The 24,836-nt window shown below is 41.9% G+C and overlaps 1 protein-coding gene across 2 annotated transcripts in view; it reads left to right on the top strand.

Moving 5' to 3' along the window:
• The first annotated feature begins 11,820 nt into the window (after positions 1-11,820).
• The window catches only part of Heatr1 (HEAT repeat containing 1), a 41,726-nt gene continuing 28,710 nt past the window's right edge, over positions 11,821-24,836 (top strand). Inside the window, exons 1-14 of one of the 2 annotated variants that reach the window (XM_052157361.1) lie at positions 11,821-11,954; positions 12,232-12,404; positions 12,613-12,829; positions 15,214-15,355; positions 16,982-17,083; positions 17,414-17,554; positions 18,759-18,970; positions 19,088-19,221; positions 20,354-20,456; positions 21,309-21,419; positions 21,812-21,929; positions 22,812-22,919; positions 23,746-23,841; positions 24,298-24,386. In XM_052157361.1, the coding sequence (XP_052013321.1) occupies positions 12,263-12,404; positions 12,613-12,829; positions 15,214-15,355; positions 16,982-17,083; positions 17,414-17,554; positions 18,759-18,970; positions 19,088-19,221; positions 20,354-20,456; positions 21,309-21,419; positions 21,812-21,929; positions 22,812-22,919; positions 23,746-23,841; positions 24,298-24,386 (1,715 nt within the window). In that variant the 5' untranslated portion in view covers positions 11,821-11,954; positions 12,232-12,262. The remainder of the gene's footprint in view (positions 11,955-12,231; positions 12,405-12,612; positions 12,830-15,213; positions 15,356-16,981; positions 17,084-17,413; positions 17,555-18,758; positions 18,971-19,087; positions 19,222-20,353; positions 20,457-21,308; positions 21,420-21,811; positions 21,930-22,811; positions 22,920-23,745; positions 23,842-24,297; positions 24,387-24,836) is intronic. The other variant, XM_052157360.1, reaches the window with a different exon arrangement.

Here is a 24,836-nt window from a genome sequence, read left to right on the forward strand (position 1 = left end):
ATGTCTCCTGGGAATAACGGAACTCTCTGGAAGCTGTGGAAGCTGATAATCTCACCTGGCAATTTACTGTACTCTCTTTCTAGCTATTTAACATGGGCCCTTAGTTCTCAAGTAGCAGTTTGCCCTGACTTCCTCCTTTTCTCTCTTTACCAGGATTCCTAAGGCCTGGCTGATAATCCGGTCTTTGAAGTCAACTCACTGACCCGCCAACCCCCCTTTTCAGAATTGCAATACCTTGTTTCATAGTTGTTTACATAATTACTACCTGCCAACCACATGCAGGTTTTTATGGCTGTGCGTATGTGTATGAGGATGGCTCTGGCACTACTGGTACTGAAAGCATTGATTTACTCAGGAAGTTTTGTTTTACAAGGTAGAAGGCTAAATGTTAGATAAGGATTTCTCCCAAGAACTTGTTAAGACCCAGGTGGTATAAAAAACTTCAAACTCTTTGAAGATTTACTGTAAACTATGAGTGACTCTGTATTCTAATCAGGAAGTTTGATGGCGTCTGTAAATTGATCTTCTATATCTGTTACTTGAGAAACTTTGGACCTGAGTGATTTTGAATTTCCTTGTACCAAATGGCTATGATAATTGTGCCTGCCTCACTGGCTACATCTTTTGAAATGGTAATACCAACTCTTCCTGTATAAAAATCCTTGCCTTAGAGCTCCAAAATACATTTAGTTCAAACAGCCTCTGTGTGTGTGTGGTTTGTTCTGTCTGTCATCTCAGCCGGACCTGTGCTTTCCTGAACCAGAGGACCCTGGTTATCCCACAGCAGACCCACGGTCTGTAGCAACACCTACTCCAACAAGGCCACACCTACTCCAAGTCCACACCTACTCCAACAGGGCCACACCTTCTAATAGTTCCACTCCCTGGGCCAAGCATATACAAACCATTACAGGAGTGTTATGATAGTGCTGATGGATTTTAGCTTTTTGTGAAATCTTCAGGCCAGGGCTCACTAAAAATGAGTGTGGATACAGGCCTGTCTGATGTTCCATTATTTCTGACGAAGAAACCCATTTAATAGCTGAAGAAGGGCATCAGGAACCATAGAGAACTATGCTTGCTGGCTAGAGGCATACTCAGCTAACTTTCTTGTTTAGGTCAGGACCGTCTGTCTAGGGAATGATGCTACTTACAGTGGGCTGGGCCCTCCTTTTTCAACTAGCAATCAAGGGACTCCCCCTAGAGACATACCTACAGGCAATTTTTCTACTGAGGCTTTCTTCCCAGATAATTCTAGGTTGGGTCAGGTTGACAGTTGAAGCTAACCAGGATAGGGGCAAGAACCAAGAGAAAAGGACAGTAAACACAAAGAACTTGAAGTGGAAATATATCTCACAGTTAGAGTGGCTCACAGTGAGGAAGAAAGGCAGGAGAAATGTGAAACAGGTCAGAAGGTACCAAGGGTCCTTGAACTACACACATTGTGGCGTAAGGCTGCACCAGTTTAGACTGGTGATACTCAAAGGTCAAGTTCACATCTGTATACATGAGGATGGATATAACATAGAAGCTGTTAAGATCAGGACACTGTAAAATATCAATCTGGATGTTTTTAATCACAATTTTTATATGTAAACAATGTCTAAAGAAAGGCGGCTGGTTTTGTGTGTCAACTTGACACAAGCTGGAGTTATCACAGAGAAAGGAGCCGCTCTTGAGAACATGCCTCCATGAGATCAAGCTATAAGGCATTTTCTCAGTTAGTGATCAAGGGTGTGATGGCCCATTGTGGGTGCTGCCATCCATGTGTTAGTAGTCCTGTGTTCTATAAGAAAGCAAGCTGAGAAAGCCAAGGACGCAATCCAGTAAAAAGCACCTTTCCGTGGCCTCTGCATCAGCTCCTACCTCCAGTCCCTGCCCTGTGTGATGATGTCAACAGAAACCACAATTCATAAGCCTGACTGTTTTCTTCAGAGAGTGCCAGGTGAGCAGGCCATCCACATAAGTACCAGTCAATGTCATTTAAAGGGAAAGCTGTTTTCTGCTATTTTAACTAAAGGGGGAAAAATAATAAAAAACAACTTTAAAAAGTGACCCAGGTGGTAGTGGCACACACCTTTAATCCCAGCACTTGGGAGGCAGAGGCAGGCAGATTTCTGAGTTTGAGGCCAGCCTGATCTACAGAGTGAGTTCCAGGACAGCCAGAGCTATGCAGAGAAACCCTGTCTCAAAAAACAAACAAACAAATAAAACAACAACAACAAAAACCACTTTAAAAAGTGTAAAATATCTGGGGGATAGGGTGCAGTAGAGGAGTCCTATGGAGGGAACTGGTTGGGTTTGGGGAAGGGCTTGGAGGACAGTTGTAGAGGGAATAAATTACAACCAAGAATGCATGACTGTAGGTATGAAAGCAATCTTTGTATGTTAATCTAAAAATCAGTTTTAAGGAAGAAAAAATTTATCCCTTCTTTTCTGTTTATTATGCAGAAAAAGGCAAACCTCACATACAAATCTCACTGAAGAGGCATGGCTTTGCAAAATCTAGCACTTGCCAGAGACTCGGTTAAAAATTTTAGTAAGTATTCCTAAGAAGCCATGTCTTCTGGCCCATTCTAATGCTGGTCAAACTTCCCGTTAACCTGAGAGAGAGAAAAGATCATGACATCATGATGGAAAGTCTGCCAGGAGAAGATGATTTTGATTGATGGGTCCTGCTGGCATTAGCCTCTGATCTTCCATTTGGATTTGCAGGTCTGTTGATTCACACTATGAAGCCAGAGCCCTCTCCTGTAAGTACAGGCACCAGGGAGTGACCTCCATAACTCTCAGAGATTTGTTATTTCCCAGTAGTTTTTGTTTCATGTCGCCCTTTCTGGTATTTTTTAGGATGTATAAAATCTTTACATAAAATCTTTAAATTCTTCTTTTAAAAAGTGATTTGTCAGCAGGGCAGTTATGGTGATTGCCTCTGATCCCAGCATTCGGGAGGCAGCGGCAGAGGGATCTCTGAATTTGAGGCCAGCCTGATCTACAGAGTGAGTTCTAGGAGAGCCAGGGCTAGACGGAGAAACACCATCTTGAAAATCAAAAACAAACAAATGAACAAACAAACAAGAAAAAACAAATTAATTAATTATTTACTTACTTACCTTTTAAGACAGAGTCTCATTATATATAGCTTTAGCTGGCCTTGAACTCACAGAGATCTGAAGTGGAAATTTCTGGTTTCTTTGGAGACCCAGTTGTGTCATGTGGTGTTTTTCTGGAAACTATCTTATGAGAGGGAGTTTTTGCTGAAGCAGACACGTGGGAGAATGTTTGGCTTAGAACAGACACGTGGTGTTTTTCTGGAAGCAGCCTGAAAAGAGGGCATGTGATGTTTTGCTAGGGCATATGGTTGCGGGAACACATGCTGTTTGGCAAGGATATAAATATAACCCAACAGACAGTGGCTGATACAGTGTGGCTGTGTTGATGACAGCGGCTGGCAATGCTGTGGTGTTGGTTCGCCTTGCCTCCTTTTATGATCATCGTTTGTCATGACCGTGTAGAGAGAAGGCCGCCAAAGACCTTCTAGTGGGTTCCGGCAGCTTCTTGACACTTTCTTGGACTCAGGGTGATTGGAAGAGCCTTTCGGTTTCTTCTAGACTGAACTGCCATTGCCTGCCTGCAAGTGGATCACGCTGAACTGAACTGTTGCTATACTGACCGTGAAGATTGGAATAGTCACAAAGAACTATTTCTAAACAGGTCCACATCTGGATACCTGGAAAAGAATCTGGGGACGCATGGGAAGGTGGCGGAAAGAAAGGGAGCCAGGGCGACATTTGCCGGTCGAGGCCGAAGTTTTTACATCCTTTCACTAGGACAGTCAGGGCTACAGAGGAAAACTCTGTCCGTCCCCAAAAAGAAAGGAAATCTGTATTTCTGTTACCTATATTTATACTTAACAATATATAACTGTAATTTAAATTTTCATTTTATTATGTGTATGAGCATTTTGCCGTGTGTGTGTGTGTGTGTGTGTGTGTGTGTGTACCAATTGTATGCCTGGAGCCTAAAAAGGCCATAAGATAGTGTTGGATCCCCTGAAACTAGAGTTGCAGAAGGTTGTGTGCTGCCATTTGGGTTCTGGGGAACCCAGTTCTGTGAAAAAGTAGCTAGTGCTCTTAGCCACCGAGTCCTCTCTTCAACCCCTATAATTAAAAAAAATATCTGTCATCCCACATGATAGGATGATAATGGTCTGTTCCTGGCTCTGGAATGTCAACTTGTTAAAGACTTCCAGAAATAGAATTAGTGCATTAACTGCAACGCACATATATCAAGTTCCAGACACGTGCTTCCAAATTGCTTCCTACAGGGAGGTAATGCCTAAAACATCATTGGTAAGGTCTTAAAATGTTTTTGTAGGAACAAGTAATATTACTTTGAATAATATTATTAAATAGTAAATGATTAATAAATACTACTTAAACACTTTCTTACTTTAACAGTTTCTTTTTTCTTTTTCTAGTTTTCTTTGAAATAAGGTTTCTCTGTGTAGCCCTGGCTGTCTTGGAATTCACTCTGAATCCAGGCTGGTCTGGAATTCACAGAGCTCTGCCTGCCTTTGCTTCCCTCGTGCTGGGATTAAGGGTGTGTGCCACCACTGCCAGCTACTTAAATATTTTCTAGTTTAGTATATACATGCTATGTACATAAGATGCATATCTTTCACACCTATTATGTATGTATGAATATGTATATGCATGTATGTGAGTGTATGTGTGAGTGTGTGGATGTGAATGTGTGTGGATGTGGATGTGTGTGTATGAGTGTGTATGAATGTGTGTGAGTGTGTGTGTATGTATGTATGTGAGTGTATTTGTGAGTGTGTATGTATGTGTGATTGTATATGTATGTGTGTATGTGAGTGTATGTGTGACTGTGTGTATGTATGTGTGTGAGTGTGTATGTATGTGAGTGTATGTGTGCGTGTGTGTACGTATGTGTGCGTGAGTGTGTATGTATATGAGTGTGTGAGTGTGTGTGTACGTATGTGTGACTGAGTGTGTATGTATGTGAGTGTGTGAGTGTGTGTGTGTAGGGCAGAGGAGGAGATGCAGTGTCCTGCTCTGTCACTCTGCCTTATCTCCTTGAGACAGGGTCTCTCACTGAATCTGGAGCTAGGCCAGCAGACAGCAGGCCCAGTGATTCTCCTATCTACACTGACTGTGTCCTGGTTAAAAGGCCACACACAGCTTTTTTTTTTTTTTACATGGGTTCTGGGAATTTAGACTCAAGTCCTCACATATACACAGTAAGCATTTTTCCCTATCAAACTTCCCCCTCAGTCCTGTATTTAACTTTTAAAGAAATGGCATACAGATCAAACAAACCATTTATTATCTGTAGATGCCAGTTCTAAAATTCATGTTAGTTCTCAATACTGGAAGTGGCAAATATTCAACAAACAAGCATACCATGAGGCAGAGAGAAGAGGCGGGGCCTGTGCTAGCCACACCTCTCATGTACCGGTTTATAAGCAGATCACTGAATGGGTCTCACTGGCTAAGACCACTAAATGTCTTTACGTTCTCTAGCTCCCCAGAGCATTTGGGCATTTTTTAGTACATTTTAAAATATGTTTAGGGTTAATGAATCAGTATTTAGACAACAAACAGTATGTATATTTCTAGTGCTATGGACTACCTGGACAACCAGGGAAGGTGCTTCAGTGCCACCTGCTGGTCTCCAGAGGGATAACAGGTACTCTTGCCATTGTGTATTTCCAAATCCTTTTCTTAAAAAAACCAAACAACAAACTCAAAACTTAAAATATTTATTTTGAAAGTAAAATATTATGTGGGTGTGGCAGAAACGCCTTTAGTCCCAGAGCTCTGGAGATGGAGGCAGGAAGATCAAGAATTCAAGGCCAGTATGGGGCTACGTAAGACTGGGGATTTGTTTTGTTAAAGTGAAATATTCTTAAAGTTGGGGAAGAATTTTTTTTGGCCTTTCCATTTTCAATTCTTCTTATCGATATTAGGAAATTCCCACAACAACAAGTAATCAGGCTTTTTTTTCGAGACAGGGTTTCTCTGTGTAGTCCTGGCTGTCCTGGAACTCACTCTGTAGACCAGGCTGGCCTCGAACTTAGAAATCTGCCTGCCTCTACCTCCCAAGTGCTGGGATTAAAGGTGTGTACCACCACTGCCCAACAGGATACATTTTTAATACACAATCAATATCATTCCTATAGACAAATAAACTGAGAAATAAATCAGGGAAACAGCACTCTTCACAACAGCCATAAATAACATAAACTACCTTGGTGTGACTCTAACCAAGGAAGTGAAAGACCTGTATGACAAGGACTCCAAGTCCCTGAAAAAAGAAATTGAGGTAGATATCAGAAGATGGAAAGATCTCCCTTGCTCATGAATTTGTACGATTAACACAGTGAAAATAGGTATCCCACCAAAAGCAATCTACAGATTCAACACAATCTCCATCAAGACTCCAACACAATTTTCCACAGAACTGGAAAGGGGGAATTTTCAGCTTTATGTGGAAACACACTCACACACACACACACACACACTCACACACACACACACACACACTCACTCACACACACATACACACACTCACACACACACACACACACACACACACACACACACACACGATAGTTAAAACACCCTTGAATAAGAAAAGAACTGCTGGAGGGCTCCCTATCCTTAACCTCAGATTGTATTACAGAGTAACAGTAATAAAAACAGCATGAGGGGCTGGAGAGATGGCTCAGCTGTTAATAGCACCAGTTGCTCTTCCAGGGGTCCTGAGTTCAAATCCCAGCACCCACATGGTGGCTCACAACCATCTGTAATGGGATCTGATGCCCTTTTCCGGTGTGTGTGAAGACAATGGTATACTCTTATAATAAATAAATAATTTTTAAAAAACAGCATGATATTGGCCCAAAAAAGAAAACAATGATCAATGGAATTGGATTAAAGACCCAGACATAAATTTACACATCAACTCATACATGATTTTTGGTAAAGAAGCCAGAACAATGCTAGAAAAAAGTATAGCATCATCAACAAATGGCGCTGGTCACACTGGATGGCTGAAAATGAATTCATACTTACCACCTTGCACAAAGCTCAACTCTGAGTGAATCAAAGGCCTTGACATTAGGCTAAATACAGCAAACCCGAGAGAAGACAAGGGGGGTAGCCTTGAACCCACCGGCACAGGGAAAGACTTCCTGAACACTGAAAGCAGCACAAGCAGCAAGAAAAACAGGGAGACCACATGAAACTGAAACCCTCCTGTGTGTCAAAGGACACTAGCGATCAAACGAAGCAGCCGGCTACAAATGGAAAAGATCTTTGCCAACTACATGTCTGATAGAGTGCTAATTTCTAAACATATCTAAAATATATAAAGAATTAAAAATCTGGACATTGCTGGGCAGTGGTGGCACACACCTTTAATCCCAGCACTTGGGAGGCAGAGGCAGGCAGATTTCTGAGTTGGAGGCTAGTCTGGTCTACAGAGTGAGTTCCAGGACAGCCAGGGCTACACAGAGAAACCCTGTCTCAAAAAAACCAAAAATCAAAAAAAACAAAAAAAACAAAAAAACAAAAAACAAAAAACAAAAAAAAGAAAAAAACCTCAAAAAACAAAAAACAAAAAACAGTGTTAAGAGTGAGTTCCAGGACAGCCAGGGCTACACAGAGAAACCCTGTCTCAAAAAGCAAAAACAAACAAACAAACAAACAAAACAAATCTGGACATCAAGAAAACAACCCAATTTACAGATGTAAAGAGAAGTCTTAAAATCAGAAATATAAATGGCTGAGAAGCACTGATTGATGCTCAACATCCTTAGCCATCAGGGAATGGGAAATGTAAGTCAAAACTACTTTGAGATTTCATCTTACACCAATCAGATTGGCCCAGGTCAGTAAAACAAATGATAGCTCATGCGGGTGAGGATGTGGACCCTCCTCTATTGCTGGTGGGAGTGCAGACCTGTACAGCCAACATGGCCATCAGTGTGGCTGCCTTCCGGGAAGCTGGGGATAGACCTATCTCCAAGATCCAGTTATAACATTCTTGCACATACCCATAGGACTTGATATCCTACTACAGAGACACTCGCTCAGCTATGTTTATTGTGGGTCTATTTATAATAGCCAGAAATTGAAAACACACTACACTATTGTTTGATGTCAGTTGTAGATGCCCTAGTAGAGAGGGAAGCTTACCAAGATGCCAAGCCTTCATTTTCTGAAGGAGCAGAGGGGTACAGCCTCTCAGGGAAGACTGAAACCCAGCTAGCTCACTCCAGTTAGTTTGTGTAAACATCATACAAGGTTAATTGGGCCTGGGAGAGGTTCCACCTTCCAAACTTATCTTGCCCTTGCAGCCCGAGAGAGCAGACAACCCATATAAATCTCAGTCCCTTTGGATCGAGGCTACCCATAATCAAAAGTAAGAACTCCGGGTCTGCCAGGAGTGTCTCAGGACCAAGGTTGGTGCAGTGGGAAGCTCTCACACGACACCAAGTGCAGACTCCCAGATGGACAACATTTCTTCAAGATTCACACAGTCCCAAAACAATTCTCAGCCTCTACTGATTCGTCCAGATATAGCAAAGGCTTGGCTGGAACATTTCACTCAAAGCCAGACTCAAAGACTTCTCTATGTTTTCACTTAAAGCCAGATATAAAGACTACTCTGTACATATTACTACACTAGGTGCCTCTCAATGGATGAATAGGATAAAGAAAACATGGTATATTTACACATCAGAATATTACTCAGTGGTTAAACAAATGAAATCATGAAATTCTCAAGTAAATACATGGAACTAGAAAAAAAAATTATCCTGAGCAAGGGAACCCAGACTCCCAAAGACAAAAATGGTAAATAATCACTTATATGTGGCTGTTAGCTGTTAATTTTTCTTTTTTTTTTTTGTTTTTTGTTTTTTCGGTTTTGTTTTGTTTTTTTCTCAAGACAAGGTTTCTCTGTATAGCCCTGGCTGTCCTGGAACTCACTCTGTAGACCAGGCTGGCCTTGAACTCAGAAATCTGCCTGCCTCTGCCTCCCAAGTGCTGGAATTAAAGGCGTGCGCCACCACTGCCCAGCTGTTAATTTTTCAATAAGCAGGCTACCAGCTATACAAACACAGAGGTTAGGTATAGAGTAAGGGATTGAGGGGTTGGCTGTCTCTAGGAAGGGGGAATAGAACAGACAGTTATGGAAGACTGGGGTGGGGTGGGGCTGGAACAGGAGGATCAAAAAAGAGAGAGGGAGAGAAGAAAGGGGTGAGAGGAAATACAGAGAGGGACAGCTAAAACTAAGGGCCGTTTGACAGGTCACATGGAACCTACTACAGAGGAAACCTCTAAAATATATACATATATGAAGGTGCTCCAAATGGAATTGCCAAATAATGGGGGAAACGGAGCCCCAATGGTCTTTCATTACCAAAGGAAGCCTCCAGTCCCAGAAATGGATTACATCTAACCAAGCTGTTAGCCAAAGGGGCCCCATAGGAAGCCCCAGACAACCCCGGCTATTGCCAAAGCTGTTGATGGCTCTCCACAAACCGACAGTAAGGCCCCACTGCTGAAGACGAGGCCTACACAAGTCACTAAACATGGAGAAGTTGGGCTGGAGCCCACCTGGGGCCTTCACACCCACTGACTAGTGCTCATGGTCCTGGAAGGTGCTCTGTATGCTACAAGAGAACAAAGGGAAAGACCTCTGATCTACTAATGATAACCTGCCTGCTGGTACAATAAGTGCACAAAGTTTAGGAGTAACCAATAAATACCTGGTTGGATTTAAGGGCCAGTCCATGAGATGGATCCCATGCCTTACACTGCTCAGTGGCCAAGAATCTGAGACCAGATAGGCCAGGGAACCAGGGAAACCCAACTACTATTGTTCTAATGTGTGTGTGTGTGTGTGTGTGTGTGACTCTTAAATATATACATATACATACACACAAATACATAACTTTTAAATACATACATACATAGATACACACACACAGACACACATATGACTCTATACTCATATCAGAATTTTTTGCTTAGCTGCCACCAGAGAAACTTCCTCCTGCAGCAGAAGAGAATAAATGCAGAGACCCACAGCCGGGCAATTTGTAGAGAGGGAGAGACCTCAAATACTCCTAAATCTAAATATGATGTCTCCATCAAATCCCTCCCCTGAGGAAGGCAAACTGGAGGCCAAAAAGGAAGGTAAGAGAGGAAGGCAAAAAGATAGTAAGAGCCAGTGGCGATGGAGGACACCAAGAAAACAGGATTTCCAAACACAGTGGAAGAAGCTGGCAGCGTGCACAGGGCCTGCACAGGGCTGGGCCAGACAGGCTTCCAGCGCAGAGAGAGAAGGAACACAAGCCCCTGTTCCTAACCCAGAGGTATCTCCCATTGAGAATCACTCACAAAGCACTTTCTCTAACGGAGCTAACTCACTGCACAAACCTAAGGGCAGGTCCCATGCCCAATCAGCATATGGATGCCGTAAGATGAACTCTGTAGCATTTTTGGACAACCTTTGCCTTGTGATTCTTTGCCAGGGCCTTTTTTCTCCTTATAGGTCCTTTGTGTATAGATTTCTGTTTCTGGTTTTGCATTTTTATGAGATTTCTGTGTGTATAAGCAAGCATGTTTCTGTATTTCTTGAGCTTTTCCTTTGGCTTTTTTTCCTGTTTCTTTGTTTTGTCTTATTCTGATTTGTTTGTTTTTATTTTACCTATCGTCATCATAGTATGTTTGTATTCTAATAAGAGAGAACAAATGTGGATTTTGGTGGGTGAGGAAGTGTTGGAGGATCTAGGGAGGGTTGTGGAAGGAAACCGTACTCAGAATATGAAAACAAAAATTGTTGTGTGTGTTTTTGTTTTTTGTTTGTTTGCCTTTGAGACAAGGTTTCTCTGTGCAGCTCTGACTGTCCTGGAACCCACTCTGTAAATCAGGCTTACCTTGATCTCAGATCCGACTGCCTCTGTCTCCCTCCTGCTGGAATTAAAGGAGTGAACCGCTACCTCCCATCTTGAAAAACAATATTTTCACTTAAAAAAAATGTCATGTTTCTAGTAATAATAATAATGACAATAATAACAGAAATAAGAAAAACACCATTCTCTAGGCATGCAGACAAAGCAAAGGTGATAAGGTTGTTATTAGCTGCGTGCAGCGAGTGTTTAATATTTACAGAGCAACCAGATTGTACTGGGGTCTGCAACTCATGCCAGGTCTGTGCCCTTGTGTAGCACGTGAAGAATTAGGAACGCAGCTTCCCGCTTCAGACCCTCGCAAGCTGGATAAGAATCTCGTGAATGACCCATCCCTACCACACAACTGTAATGCTCCAAAAGGCGGTTGTGAAAACTGAATCCTAGACCTAAGCCTGAGGGCACATAGCAACAACTCTAAGCAAGGTACCCAGAGCCCAGAGAAGCGAGCTCTAGTTCCAAGGCGCGGAGGGGGCGGGGCCCAGAAAGGGGCGGGCCTTATAGGCGACTTTCTGGAAAGAAGAGACTCCAATGGGGCGGGGCTGTAGGCGTGGCTTAGCAAATTTCCGCGAAGCTGGGGCTTAAAAGAGGAGCGTGGAATAAATGTAGTGTCTTGGAAAGAGGTACGGTGGAAGGCGGAGCTTAACGGGATGAGCGGAGCGGAGAGCGGAGCTTTGAGGGTCAGGCACTTGGGGGGAGTAGGCGGGGGATTAAATGACTGGCCTGAAGAATAGGCGGAACTTAGTGTCAGGGAGGCGGAGCTGTTGTAATGCATTTCCTACAAAGATGTTCCTTTTCTCTTGCCGTAGTGGGAAGCCGGAAGTTCCTATGAGGCGTGCTTTAGAGTTCCGGAACAGTTCCCGCACCATGTGGGAGCTCATCTGAGGAGTTGTTAGCTGTCTAATCCTGCTGATATTCTGAGTTCAGGGTACGGAGGAGCACGGTGCGGCTAGGCGCGGCCGTGGCTTGGAACGGGTGGCAGGGTGGGCCTTGAAACCGTGTCCAGGGCTGGGGAAAGCTGGTGCTTCGGAGGCGTAGTTAACGCAATTGCCGTGGTGATTCTACCACAGCACCACTTGGCGGGTCCTGGAGTGTCTGGGAAACAGGTTTCTGTGCCTCGAAAGTACTGAGCGCCGTATTGTCAGTACATGATCCCGGGCATGCCGTCCATTAAGCCGCTTGAAGTTTCGTAAAAAACTTTTTACGTTGTTTGTTCTTAGTCGGCGTTTGAGACATCCGCCTCCGTGCAAGATGACGTCCTTAGCCCAGCAACTCCAGCGACTCGCCCTCCCTCAAACTGATCCCAGCCTCCTATCTAGACGTGAAGTTGCCTCTCTGTTATTTGACCCCAAGGAAGCGGCCACAATCGACAGGGACACCGCCTTTGCCATCGGTGAGTCCCCCTTTCACTTAGCAAAGCTCCCGGAGCAATGATATTGGGGCGGGGTTCTGTATTTTTCTTGTCTGTTTTTTATTTTTATTTATTTATTTATTTATTTATTTTGCGCTGTTCGCTTCCCGAGTTTATTTATTTATCTATTTATTTATTTATTTTGCGCTGTTCGCTTCCCGAGAAATGCCTGATTTGATTCTTCTCCCAGGATGCACTGGCCTGGAGGAGCTTCTTGGAATTGACCCTGCCTTTGAACAGTTTGAAGCACCATTGTTCAGCCAGCTAGCAAAAACCCTGGAGCGCAGCGTTCAGACCAAAGCAGTGAACAAACAGCTGGATGAAAACATTTCGTTGTTCCTCCTTCACTTGTCTCCTTATTTCCTCCTTAAGCCAGCACAGAAGTGCCTGGAATGGCTTATTCACAGGTAGCTAAAACTTAAGTAGTTGCAGACATTTGTTAAGCTATATTGTTAGTTTTAGCAAACTTCGAAGGTCAATATGATGTCTAGAATGTCAAGGAAACATTCTCTTCTGTTAAAATGCTGATCTTGAGTAAGGTGTCATTAGTTCCTATTTAGTGTGTTTCAGGTGGGTGAGTGTGTGTTTGCTTTTTGAGACAGGGTCTCAGTGTGTATCTCTGGCTGACCTCAGACTCACAGAAATCTGCCTCCATCTTCCCCAGTGCTGGGAAGTATGTCATTATCTTTGGCTAGTTTTGTTTTGGGCATAAAGCATAAAGTCTAGTTATATAGCTCTTGTTTATATAACTTATTATATAGTTATTGTTGTTTGTTTTGTTTTGTTTTGTTTTTGAAGGCAGGGTTTGTCTGTGTAGTCCTAGCTGTCTTGGAACTCAATGTGTATACCAGCCCAGCCTCACACCCAGAGGTCTACCTGCCTTTGGTCCCCCTCCCGCGCCCCCCCCCCCCCAAGTGCTGGGATTAAAGGCACCACCGCCACCTGGCTCAAGCTGGTTTTTGACTTCTTTCTTTCCCCCCCCCCCCTGAACTGGCCTGGAACTTACTCTGTAAATCAGGTTTACCTCAAATTTACAAATCTGCCTGTTTTTGCCTCCCAAGTCCTGAGATTAAGGTTTCAAAGTCTTGCTCCTGCCTCAGTGCTGTGATTACAAGTGTGTGCTACCAGCCCAGACTTAACTGTGTCAGTTCTAAGGAGCTAATGCACCTTGGCATTGCAGATCCATTCACATGGGGGAAAAACTATTAAAATTCTTCTTACAACTCTAGATGTAAAGAAATCCTTTAAAATAATCAAGTAGTATTAGTGATGCACATTAAGCATTTACATCAGCCCTGTACTCTAAGCACTTTTGGTGCTAGGAACCAAACTCTGACCTCTGCAAGAGCAAGAAATCCTCTAGAGGGCTGAGCTATCACTCCAGCCCCTCTTCATGTAACTTTTATTCAGAAAATGTTAAATGTGATTAAAAAAAAATCTGTAGGTCATCCTTGGTTACTGTCTTTTAAATAAATATGTTAGTAAAGTTTTATACAAGATTTAGAGAGGTAGCTATGCCAGGGTTTGTTTAGGAAAGCTTCTTTCAAGTTTCTTAGTTAATATCAAAGCCTGTATAAAATAGATAGAAGGCAAGGTCTGCTACTGTTAAAGTCCACGTAGAGGTTTAAGAGACGGCCTGGGTTGGGTTTTCAGTACTCTGTAACTCCAGATCAGAGGATCCAGTGCCCTCTGACCTTTGTGGGCAAATGTATGCATGTGGTACATAGGCTCATGTGGGCACCATATATAATACATCTTTTTTTTTTTTTTAAATACATGCAAGAAAATAGGAGAATCTTTCTTAACTTTTTTTGTTTTTGTTTTTGTTTTTGTTTTTCTAGACAGGGTTTCTCTGTATAGCCCGGGCTATCCTGGAACTCACTCTGTAGACCAGGCTGGCCTTGAACTCAGAAATCCGCCTGCCTCTGCCTCCCAGAGTGCTGGGATTACAGGCATGTGCCACCACTGCCCGGCATCTTTCTTAACATTCTTAGCGTAGACTGACAAACAGTTTTTTCACGTTCATATGCAAATTATGTGCTGTCATTTTTCCCTTTTCCATTAATTTCTTTATTGTCATTTTTCTATCTGAATAAATTAATATTTTATTAATCTTTTGCTGGGAGGCAGAGGCAGGTGGGGCTCTGAGTTCAAGGCCAGACTGATCTACAAAGCAAGTTCCAGAACAGTGGGGCTATATAGAGGAACCCTGTCTTGAAGAAACCAATCCCTCCCACCCTCAACTGTACCCCACCAATCACCCCCAAAACCCCTTTGGGTTTTGGAAACATAGTAGTTAGAAAAGCTGTGACTTGACTGGAGCACAGAGAAGCTCCGTGGTTATTGCCTGCTAGCCTGCTGTGGCTTAGTGATGACCACACAGTTTGATAAACGTTGAAAGAAAGCGAATAGAATTTAAATTATGATACTGAACATTCAAAATGTTATTGCCTATGAATTGATTGAACAACTTTGACTCAGACATGAATGCAAAATGTGTTTATCTGGTTGTGATTGATACTGGTCTTAGCTCTTTGTACTTAACCGAGATAGGATTTGGATGTTTTAGAAACATTCTCCTGCCAGACATGCTGATACACTCTTGGGAAGCAGGGGCAAGGGCATCTGAGTTTAAGGCCATCCTGGTCTTGTCTGCATGGCAAGTTCCATGACAGGCAGGACTATCCAGTGACACTTTGTCAAAAGAAATGAAAAAGAAAAAAGAATAAAAAAGAAAGACCTGTGAATTTTGTATTTTGCACTGATTGTAGTTGTTTCATATTTTTCCTAGGTTCCACATCCATCTTTACAATCCAGACAGCCTCATTGCTTGTGTTCTGCCGTACCATGAGACACGGGTATTTGTGCGGGTGATACAGCTTCTAAAAATTAGCAATCCGAAACACAAATGGTCCTGGCTGTCTCCTGTTAAGGTAACATTGTTTAATGACATATTCACTCATGTTTATACTTATTATAAGTCATGATTAAGGTTTATGGTTTGGTTTGGTTTGGTGGGGTTTTGTTTTGTTGTTTCCTTTTAAAGCAGGGTCTCACTGTGAAGTCCTAGCGGGCCTTAACTCACAGTGATCTACCCCTTTCCTCCTTAGTTTCTTAGCTACTTTTCTTTTGGGGGTAAGGTCTCACTTTATGTCTAAAGCTGGTTATGAACTTTTCTTTTGTTGAGAAAAGGTGTCTGTGTGGCACTGCATGGCCGGAAACTCACTATGTAGACCATGCTGACCTTGAACTCACAGAGTTGCTTGCACCAAGAGCTAATGATAGATGTTAGGGGAACTGGCGATCAGAAGAGAATGGATGGGGGAGTTTTAAGTTCAACTTAATTTGATTTGGGAAACGTAAAGCCCTTTATGATCCCGGGGCCAGTCCAGTAGTGCCTGTGCCGCTGACTTCCTAGCAGAAACTTCATCACTGCCATCTAGTGTTTATTTAGTACCCGGCATTAGACAATGCATTGTACATCACACTCTCATGGGGTCTCACAAACTCTTCAGATAGGTGAGCACAGTCTCAGACAATCTCAGCTACTTGCTGGGGCTCCTGTGCCTGAGGTGGGCAGTTACTGTATGGGCCCTCTACTTTGTACAGTGCTACTCTGCATCTGTAATTTTGGTACAAAAGAAATTTCTAAAAAGATGGAAGGAGTGGAACTTTTAAAAAACTTACACGAATTAAAGGGATTAGGATTACTTGAAGAACATCAGGACATTGTTAAAATTGAGTAGTGTTGGGAAGGAAAGGATCGTTACCTGAGAAGAAGGCCTAGTAACAGAGACCAGGAGAAAGTCGGTGTATGTCACAGGCAGGAACTTTACTCCACGTGAGCTTGCTGGTGGGAGAGGCGCTAAGGAGGAAGAGGCCAACAGACCGCAGGCCACACCAGGCGCTGATGGCAGCAGTCAGAAGGAACATGGGAAGCACTCCCCAGTTTTTAATGAAAAACAAAATTTAAGACCCTGGATGTAAATTGGTTGTACTAACTGGAGTTCAAAACATGCAGCCTGTGATAAAGCTGCCGCTCACGCTGCCTTCCCCAACGTCCAGACCATCAAGCCCATTTTCTCCTGGTCTTCCAGTCTTCACCATTATCTGAAACTAACTCTTTCTGGGTATCTAAACCGCATTCTCCCAATAAAGGCTACTTGCAGTCTTCATTTAATTGTTTTGTTAATGTTTATTCACAGACTATGTGCAGTAGTAGTTAGTAGTAGCAATAAAGGTTGGCTCTGGTCTATTTCTGCTATTAGGATTTTGTGAGGCGGAGACAGAACAATATCATGTTGGCTCAAAAGCCAGATCCTACTAGTAGAATTATGCAGAGCTACAAAGTTGATGTTAAATATATACGTAAGTGGCACATGCTGAGTGTTTTATGCTGAATTCTTTTGCCTTCATTGTCACCTTCTCTCTGGAGTTTCTAAGTTATAAGGAGAGATTGTATCTGTGTTGACGACCGGCCACGATATACTAGATAGATACTTGAGGTAATGGTCAGTTGACCATTGTTTCTAACAGCTTGTTCTTTTTATTAATAATAGCAATCTGGAGTGCCTTTAGCTAGAGGAACTTTGGTCACCCATTGCTACAAAGATCTTGGATTCATGGATTTTATTTGCAGCCTAGTAACCAGATCTGTGAAGGTGAGCCGTGAGTGTGTTGTTGAGTGTGTGGACTCAGAAAATGATTGCCTACTCTAAGAAAGGAGACATAGTCAGTGGAACTTGGAAGAAGTTCCTTGGGGTGCATGAGCAGATGAGGAATCAGTCTTTTCACCAAAGACATTTTCTATAAAATAAATTATTCTGTTGGTTGTCAAATTCCAGCTATAGTGATTATATGAGTATTAAGTAGCAACTATGTAAAAATGTCCGGAAGCTTGTGAGGCAAGCCATTCTCAGACCGTGTTGTGTGTGATACGTAAAGAGCCGGAGCGCTTCAGAAGAGCCCACCTGTGCTGTGGTCCGTTTCAGGCCTTCGCTGAGCATCCGGGAAGCTCGGCTCAGTTGAGAGTGCTCTTGGCCTTCTATGCCTCTACCATTGTGTCCGCTCTCGTGGCTGCTGAGAACCTGTCCGACAATGTAGTCGCCAAGCTGTTGCCATACATCCAAAAGGTTGGTCGAGTCAATCATTTTCTACATAAAGCAATTTGCTTGCACATGAAAATTTCATGAAGAAATAAGTATTTTCAAACTGATAGCTTATTTTGAATAGTTGATAAGATTCAGTCTTTAGGTTTAAAAGACTTGTTCCCAGTCTTGGGAGGCAGAGGCAGGCGGATTTCTGAGTTTGAGGCCAGCCTGGACTATAGAGTGAGTTACAGGACAGCCAGGGCTACACAGAGAAACACTGTCTCGGAAAAAGCAACAACAACAAAAAAAACAGACTTGTCAGTTCTTGAATAAGTGTCTAGTAATTAATGTTAGCTCTCACTGTGTCCTAGATTATTTTATTAGTCGTAGTCTGTCCTTCAGGCAAAGGTTATCACTGACCTGTTCTTTTAGCACTGGCTGGCATCTTTCCAGACACTGGACAGAGGCTCTGCTTTGGCTTCTTGGGCCCAGGTTACTATCTTTAATTCGGTACAGTTTTTACGCCGTGAGTGATGAGATGGATGCCCCCCTTCCAAAGACGCGCTCACAGGTCAGGCAGTGCTGGCTGCCTCTTGTTGGGATGTCCCTGTGCCCGTATGAGAATGGAGGTGAACGCCTGGAGTTCCCACGTCTAAAGCGTCATGGCTGTTGGTGTACCTCAGGCTTAGTGATCCTTTCAAATGTGCAAAGCATTTATTTGTTAAGGTGTTTGTAAAATTACATTTTGCTTAAAGGGCTTGTCCTTTTCATGTGTGTGTTGGTACTTGTGTGCACTGGTGTGGAAGCCAGAGTATAGCATGTGTGAGCTTGTTCTGTTCTTCTAGCATGTGGGCCTGATGATTGAGCTCAGGTGTCAGGCATGATACCTAATGTCTACACCTCTGCACCATCTGGGCAGCCTTAGGGCAGTTGTTTTATTTTTCAAGGCTTTCACTATGTGGTCCACACTGGTTTTAAGCTCATGTTCATCTTTCCTTGGTTCCTGAGTGCTGTGACAACTGGCTTAGAATTTGTTTTCTTTTTATCTTATACATGGAAACATAAGGATTGTATATAACCCTGCTATACCATGTAATGTTTGTTTCAGTACGTGTATTTACTATGTTTAACATTTAAATCAGCGCAAACATTGACATTTCTAATTTGTTGTAGTTAAGTAACATCTTAAGTATAAGAACATAATTCTGTATTTTGTCATTTTCTTTATGTTTTAAAAAACATTTAGGGGTTGAAATCATCTTTACCAGATTATAGAGCTGCGACATACATGATAATCTGTCAGATTTCTGTGAAAGTAACGATGGAAGACACCTTTGTGAACTCCTTGGCATCCCAGCTCATCAAAACACTGACCAAGGTTCCTTCTCAGGTCAAGGACGGATTAGGTTGCCTAATAATTCTCTTACAGCGACAGAAGCCAGAGAGCCTTGGGAAAAAGTATGTAATGTATAGTTAGAGGCCAGTAAAGTTGTTTTGAGTAAGTTTTGTTAAGTGTGCTTTTTAAACTACTAGTTGTCTGATTTGTTGCTATTGTGTATGTTTGCTTCTTGAAAGGCCATTTCTTCACTTGTGTGGTGTTCCAGACCTTATAGGGCTGCTTCACGAGATCTCTGAAAGCCACGATGTGAGCCCTCTTCTGCGCTACCTGCTTCCCCATCTGGTCGCCTCTGTGGTTCAGCACAGTGCAGGTATGTGGCTTACATTTGGCTCTGAAAGTGTCCTGTGTTTCAGTTATCTTCAAATAGGACACCTGATTGGTAAGATTTTAACTATTTAAAATTGCTTCTAATTCAGTAGTTTCTATGTAACTTGTCTATTAAGTGAAAAATCTTTTCTTTAGGGTTGGGAGCAGGTTCACTGAAGGGGAACCTGTTATTCTGGAAAATTTCTCAGGATTCTCACTTTGATAGGCTCTGAAGAAATGAGAGAATTTGGCCAAGTGAACCTTGTTTCCCTTTTAAATACTTACTGATCTCCAGTGTTTCCATTCATAGTAAATATTCAGCTTCCAGGAAGTAAGCCAAGAAGATTTCATGTATAAAAATCTGAATTATGAAAGAAAATGATTAATTTGTATTATTTCTCTTCAATAAACAGAAAAGAAAGTAAATACTTGGTTCTGTTGCTGCTTAGAGAATACTAACAAAAATTATTCTAAATGAAAGCATTTTTAAAATTACGTTGAGTAAGATGTAAAAAAGGTTTGCACAACCCAATCTTATTTCAGTCAAGCCTAGAAGATGGCAACCTTGGTTTTCTCAGAAATCTAGGTTATAACCCAGCTTCACTTAACTTTTAGTGTGATCTGGGGAAACAATATATAATCTTTGCATTTGTTTTTTATTGATACCTTGTCATGGTTATCCTTATTGAAAGTAAGAATTTCAGGTGAAGGAAGGACAAATGAGAGTATTATACTCCGAAACGGTTTGAAAACCGTAATTACTCAATAGACGAAGCATATATTCAGATGTAAGCACAGGAAGGCTAGGAAGGTGGCTTAGCTCGCTGCCCTTGCAGAGGACCCGGATTAAGTGCCCAGCACCCATATCGGGAGTTCACAGGGGTGTGAGACTCCAGTTCTGGGGGATCTGATGCCCTCTGGCCTCTGTAGGCACCTGCTTACCTGTGGTGCACGTAAGCTCAGTGTAGGCACATAGCCATACACACAGAGACAACCAACCAAAATAGGTTAGGTTAGACTGAGGAATATATGTTCTTAACTTACTACTAGTAAAGTTTTTCACTGTAAGTAAATTTAATCATGAACATGTCAAAAAGACTATCCCTAATTCAGTTTTCATCTGTTCACATATTAAGGAGAAGAAACTGAAGGGATTGATGGTCAGATCTACAAGAAACACTTAGAAGCAATACTGACAAAAATACCACTGACGAACAACTTAGACCACCTACTGGCTAGGTAAGGTTGCTTTAGCATGCGTCTGATGTGCATATTTGTGGGTAAGTATACACTTCAGGATTCAGGAGTAGTTTTCTAGAACTCTTTATATCATTGCACTAATTACAGGTATTAAGTCTAACAATTGACAGCATAAAATGCAAAAGCAACTTTTTCTTATTTGTCTTTAATGCTTATAGAAGGAAATGAGAAGGTAGGAGACCAGATAAATTTGAGTTGTAACTAAGTTTTTAAGTGTTTAAGTGCTTCTATTAATAAATAGGCTATAATGCCCGAATTAGCACATCAAAGCTGATAACTCAGTGAATGTCACCTAGAACCTTAGTATTGAGAGTAGGTGTGTGATGGAAATTATTTCCTTTTTCTCTGAAAGGTGTTTCTGTCTCCCCTTTCATTTCCTGTTTGGTGGATGCTATGCGGTGAGCAGATTGCTTAAGTACGGTGGTAGACGCAGGTTGGAATCCGGCTAGCACCACCTCAGTTAGGGTAGTGGTTTTAGAAGGCAGTCCTCCTGGGTCTGTTTCCGCCACTATGTTAGGTGAGAAAGGGAATTCCTGCAGTCTATATTCATGGAGCCTTAGTTTACAGTCTGGAATCAGAACAGCCTTTAGAACTTAAAGCCCTGCCCTACACTTTCTTGCATAGAAAGGGTCACTGTTGTTGTGTTTCGTTTGACCTCAGGCTAATTGGAAGATTTCCTATGTCCTAGTTTTTTCAACAGCAAACTCGATATAATTTCTTTCCTATGCAAGTGTAATTATTAGAGACATTTTTATAAAGCATTTAGCATATAGTAGGGATTCCATGAATGATAGATAACCCATATTGCCCGGTGTTCTACTTTCTCTGCAGCTGTCTTTTTGAAGAATATATTTCATGCAGTTCCCAGGAGGAAGCCCACGCTAATAGGGTGGCTCTGCTTAATGAGCAGTTGCTTCCGCTCGTCAGACTTTTAGAAAGCAAGTAAGTGGAGTGTTGTGGATGTTTTCTGAGGTGTCTGTTGACTGCTCTTCAAAGAAATAACTTGCAAGTTGTGTCTTACAGCAGTGGGTTGTGGATACTTGTCTTTATTTTTATCTTTTCAGAAAGGGACAGTATATTTACCATGAGATATATTGAAAAACAAAAGGAATTAGGGGCTGTAGAGGGTTTGCGGACAGTATAATTTTTTTAAACTAGAGACTTTATTGTCTTCATACATGACAGACTTGATCAATATTAGCCTTTATATATAGCATGTGTTAAAATTAAGTTTCACTCGAAGTAACTTTTAAAATGTCATGTGTTTTGTACATGTGGGTGAATGTAGTTAATAGCTCTATCAACAGTACTGATGAAGTGTAACTCCTGCTTAGATACCCCAGAACATTGGATGTTGTATTAGAGGAACACCTGAAGGATATTACAGGCCTTAAAAAGCAGGAGCTTTTCCACCAGTTCATTTCTCTCTCTACAAGTGGAGGGAAGTATCAGGTGAGTTGTTCTTCCCCAGCACAGTTAAGACAAGAATTGGTGGTGTGATTATTTGGAGTGTCAGGCAGAAATTTTCTGCTTTCCTTCCTCTTGGAAACTTCAAGGAACTGAGGATTTATACAGTTTGATAGTTACTAGAAATAGAACTCTAGGGCAGGAATCATAACTGGAGGAGAATGCAGTGCCATGAAAACATTGGGAATTTCATATGATGTTGGTGAAGCCACCACAGGGTGGCTTCTCAGACTCCCAGCATGCCTTGTTCCTCTTGGTGGGTGTCTGCCAGTGCAGGAGCCTGCAGTCACATGACCACAACCATGATAGATCTTGAAAAATATTTTGGAGATTCAAGCCTAAATACTAGAAATTTGATGTTTAGGCAGAAGTTCTTATAATTAGCCTTCAAAATAAATATTTTATTGAGAAATGCAGTTGTTCTCCTGAAATTGGGCTATTACTTTCAGTGCTGTTGCGTTTCCAAATCAAGTAGATAGGTAGCTGTCATTTGTATTCTGATGTCATGTTCAGCTAAGCTGCCACCGCTGGAACATAGTTTTGTTACTTAACTGGTGTGTTTTGTCCCCAGTGAGGTTCCAGTTCAGTGCTCTCACTTGCAATTAAATATCCATGGAAAGTGCCGAGTTACTTTATCATGCTGTTTCGTTAAAGTCAACCCACATACCTATCCACACAAGTGCACAGAACACACCCTCAACAACATGTATCTTTTCATGTTGGTTAAGTTTTAGGGATGAGTGTAATTTTCTGTTTCTACATTTATGATTGTTGTACAATACGCTAGGCAGCATACAGTGTTTTGTTTTCATTTTTGGCTATATGTTACTCCATGAAGTGAAATTAATTATTATGTTGGACCTGCAGTTTTTAGAGGATTCGGACACCTCTCTGATGCTCAGTCTGAATCACCCACTGGCTCCTGTGAGACTTCTCGCTGTGAATCACCTAAAAACTATCATGAAAACATCGAAGGTTTGTGTCAACAGCTTTTGCTCATGATTTTTTTTCCACCTTATAGTAACTAGTCTAGTTTTAGAATAAGAAATTGGAGTTTCTATCAAGAATTTATGTTGTATAATTGTAGATAAGTCAAATTTTACCTTTTTTTTTTAGGTTTGTTTTTTTTGAATATCTGCCTTACAGAGTTTTGTGTGTGTGGTTTTTTTTAAAGATTTATTTACTTTCAGACACACCAGAAGAGGGTATCAGAACCCATTACAGATTGTTGTGAGCCACCATGTGGTTGCTGGGAATTGAACTCAGGACCTCTGGAAGAGCAGTCAGTATGCCTAACCAATGGGCCATCTCTCCAGTTCTTGTTTTGTGTTTCTATATTGTTATATTTTAAAGGTTGTAGTTAATTTTTAAAATTACATTTATTAATATACTTACTTAATTTAATGCCTGTACATAGTATGCACAGAAGTCAGAGAAAAACTTGTGGATCAGAGGACCACCATGTATGGGAGGTTGAACTTAAGTTGTCAGGCTTGGTGGCAAAGAGTCTTCACCCACAGAGCCAGCTCCAGGACCTATCATCTCTGTCTGGACTGTTTTTAAGTTCAATTCCCTAATTAAAAGATAGTATTTAGAGTATATATGTTATGTTTAGAGAGACTGGAAGAGGACTTAGCAGTCAGCAATCCCAGAAGGCCTGTTGTTGATGGCCTGGTTCTGATTTTGTTGTGCTCTCAGAGCGGGGCCTGGTCTCAACACTGGTGTTCTGAGGTGTCTCTTCCAGCATGGAAGTTTGTGAGCTTCTCTGTTGCAACAGCTAATTTGATTTTCTCTTGCTCAGGAGGGCATTGATGAGGCTTTCATTAAAGAAGCTGTTCTAACCCGGGTAGGCGATGATAATGTGGACGTTGTCTTAGCAGCTCTGAGTGCTTTCGGGGTGAGTACCTGCTGGATTGTGCACATTGTATTTGTCAATGCTTTCTTGTTCCTCCCACATGGTCCTCGACTTTAGGCAGGAAAAGGTTTGGAAATTAGTTCGCTGACTGTAGACTTAAGTCTGGTGAGGAGTCTCAAAGGGGTAATTAGACTACACAATTTGCTGGATAAGGAAGTACTACAAAATGGAATGCTTTCTGGGTTCTTAATATTGCACTAAGAGCTTTGTATCAACAGCCAGTATCCCATGACCATGGCAAATTGGGTCACAAAAGCAATTTTTTGAGGAATTGTTCTCCTAAGTGAAAAGTTCGGAGAGAAAAGTTCTCATAGAAAAAAGTTAAATTGGAATCTTTGGAGAAATTCTTAATAATTGGTCTTTTTTCAGTTTCATTTTAGAAATGTTTTACATATTTAGCAAGTAAATATTTACTCATGGTATTCTTTCCCCTTCTAGATTTTTCAACAACACTTTGGTGCAGAAGAGACGGTTTCAAATCTTCTGAATCTCTTTCAAAGAGCAGAACTTTCAAAGAATAAGGGGTGGTATGTGTTCGCGTCTGTGTCCACGCCCCTGTTAGTCAGGGCACTCTTGAGTTCACGCTTCTGCTCTTCCTTTCTGACTAATGACGTCAGTAACTTCGTGATTGGCCTTTGCTTATGATTGTAGAACAGAGCTTTAGGAAAGTTCATGTGTGTGTGTGTGTGTGTGTGTGTGTGTGTGTGTGTGTGTGTGTGTGTGTGTGTGTGTGTGTGTGTCTGTACATATGTCTGCATATGCCACTGCGCACACTTGGAGGTTACAGTACAGTTTGTGGAGTCAGTTCTCTGTTTTCACCTTCCCATGGGTCTGGGAATTGAACTCAGGTGCATATGGGTGCAGTGTATTTTGATTATATGTTCCCCACTTCCTCCCAGATCCACCCTTTTCTTCCTTACCTCCTCTCAGGTTCGTTGTCATCCATCCTTCTTTTCTGACTCTCTAAGTCCAGCTTG

Source organism: Apodemus sylvaticus, chromosome 14 (assembly GCF_947179515.1).
Source record: "Apodemus sylvaticus chromosome 14, mApoSyl1.1, whole genome shotgun sequence".
In the NCBI taxonomy this organism is placed as follows: domain Eukaryota; kingdom Metazoa; phylum Chordata; class Mammalia; order Rodentia; family Muridae; genus Apodemus; species Apodemus sylvaticus.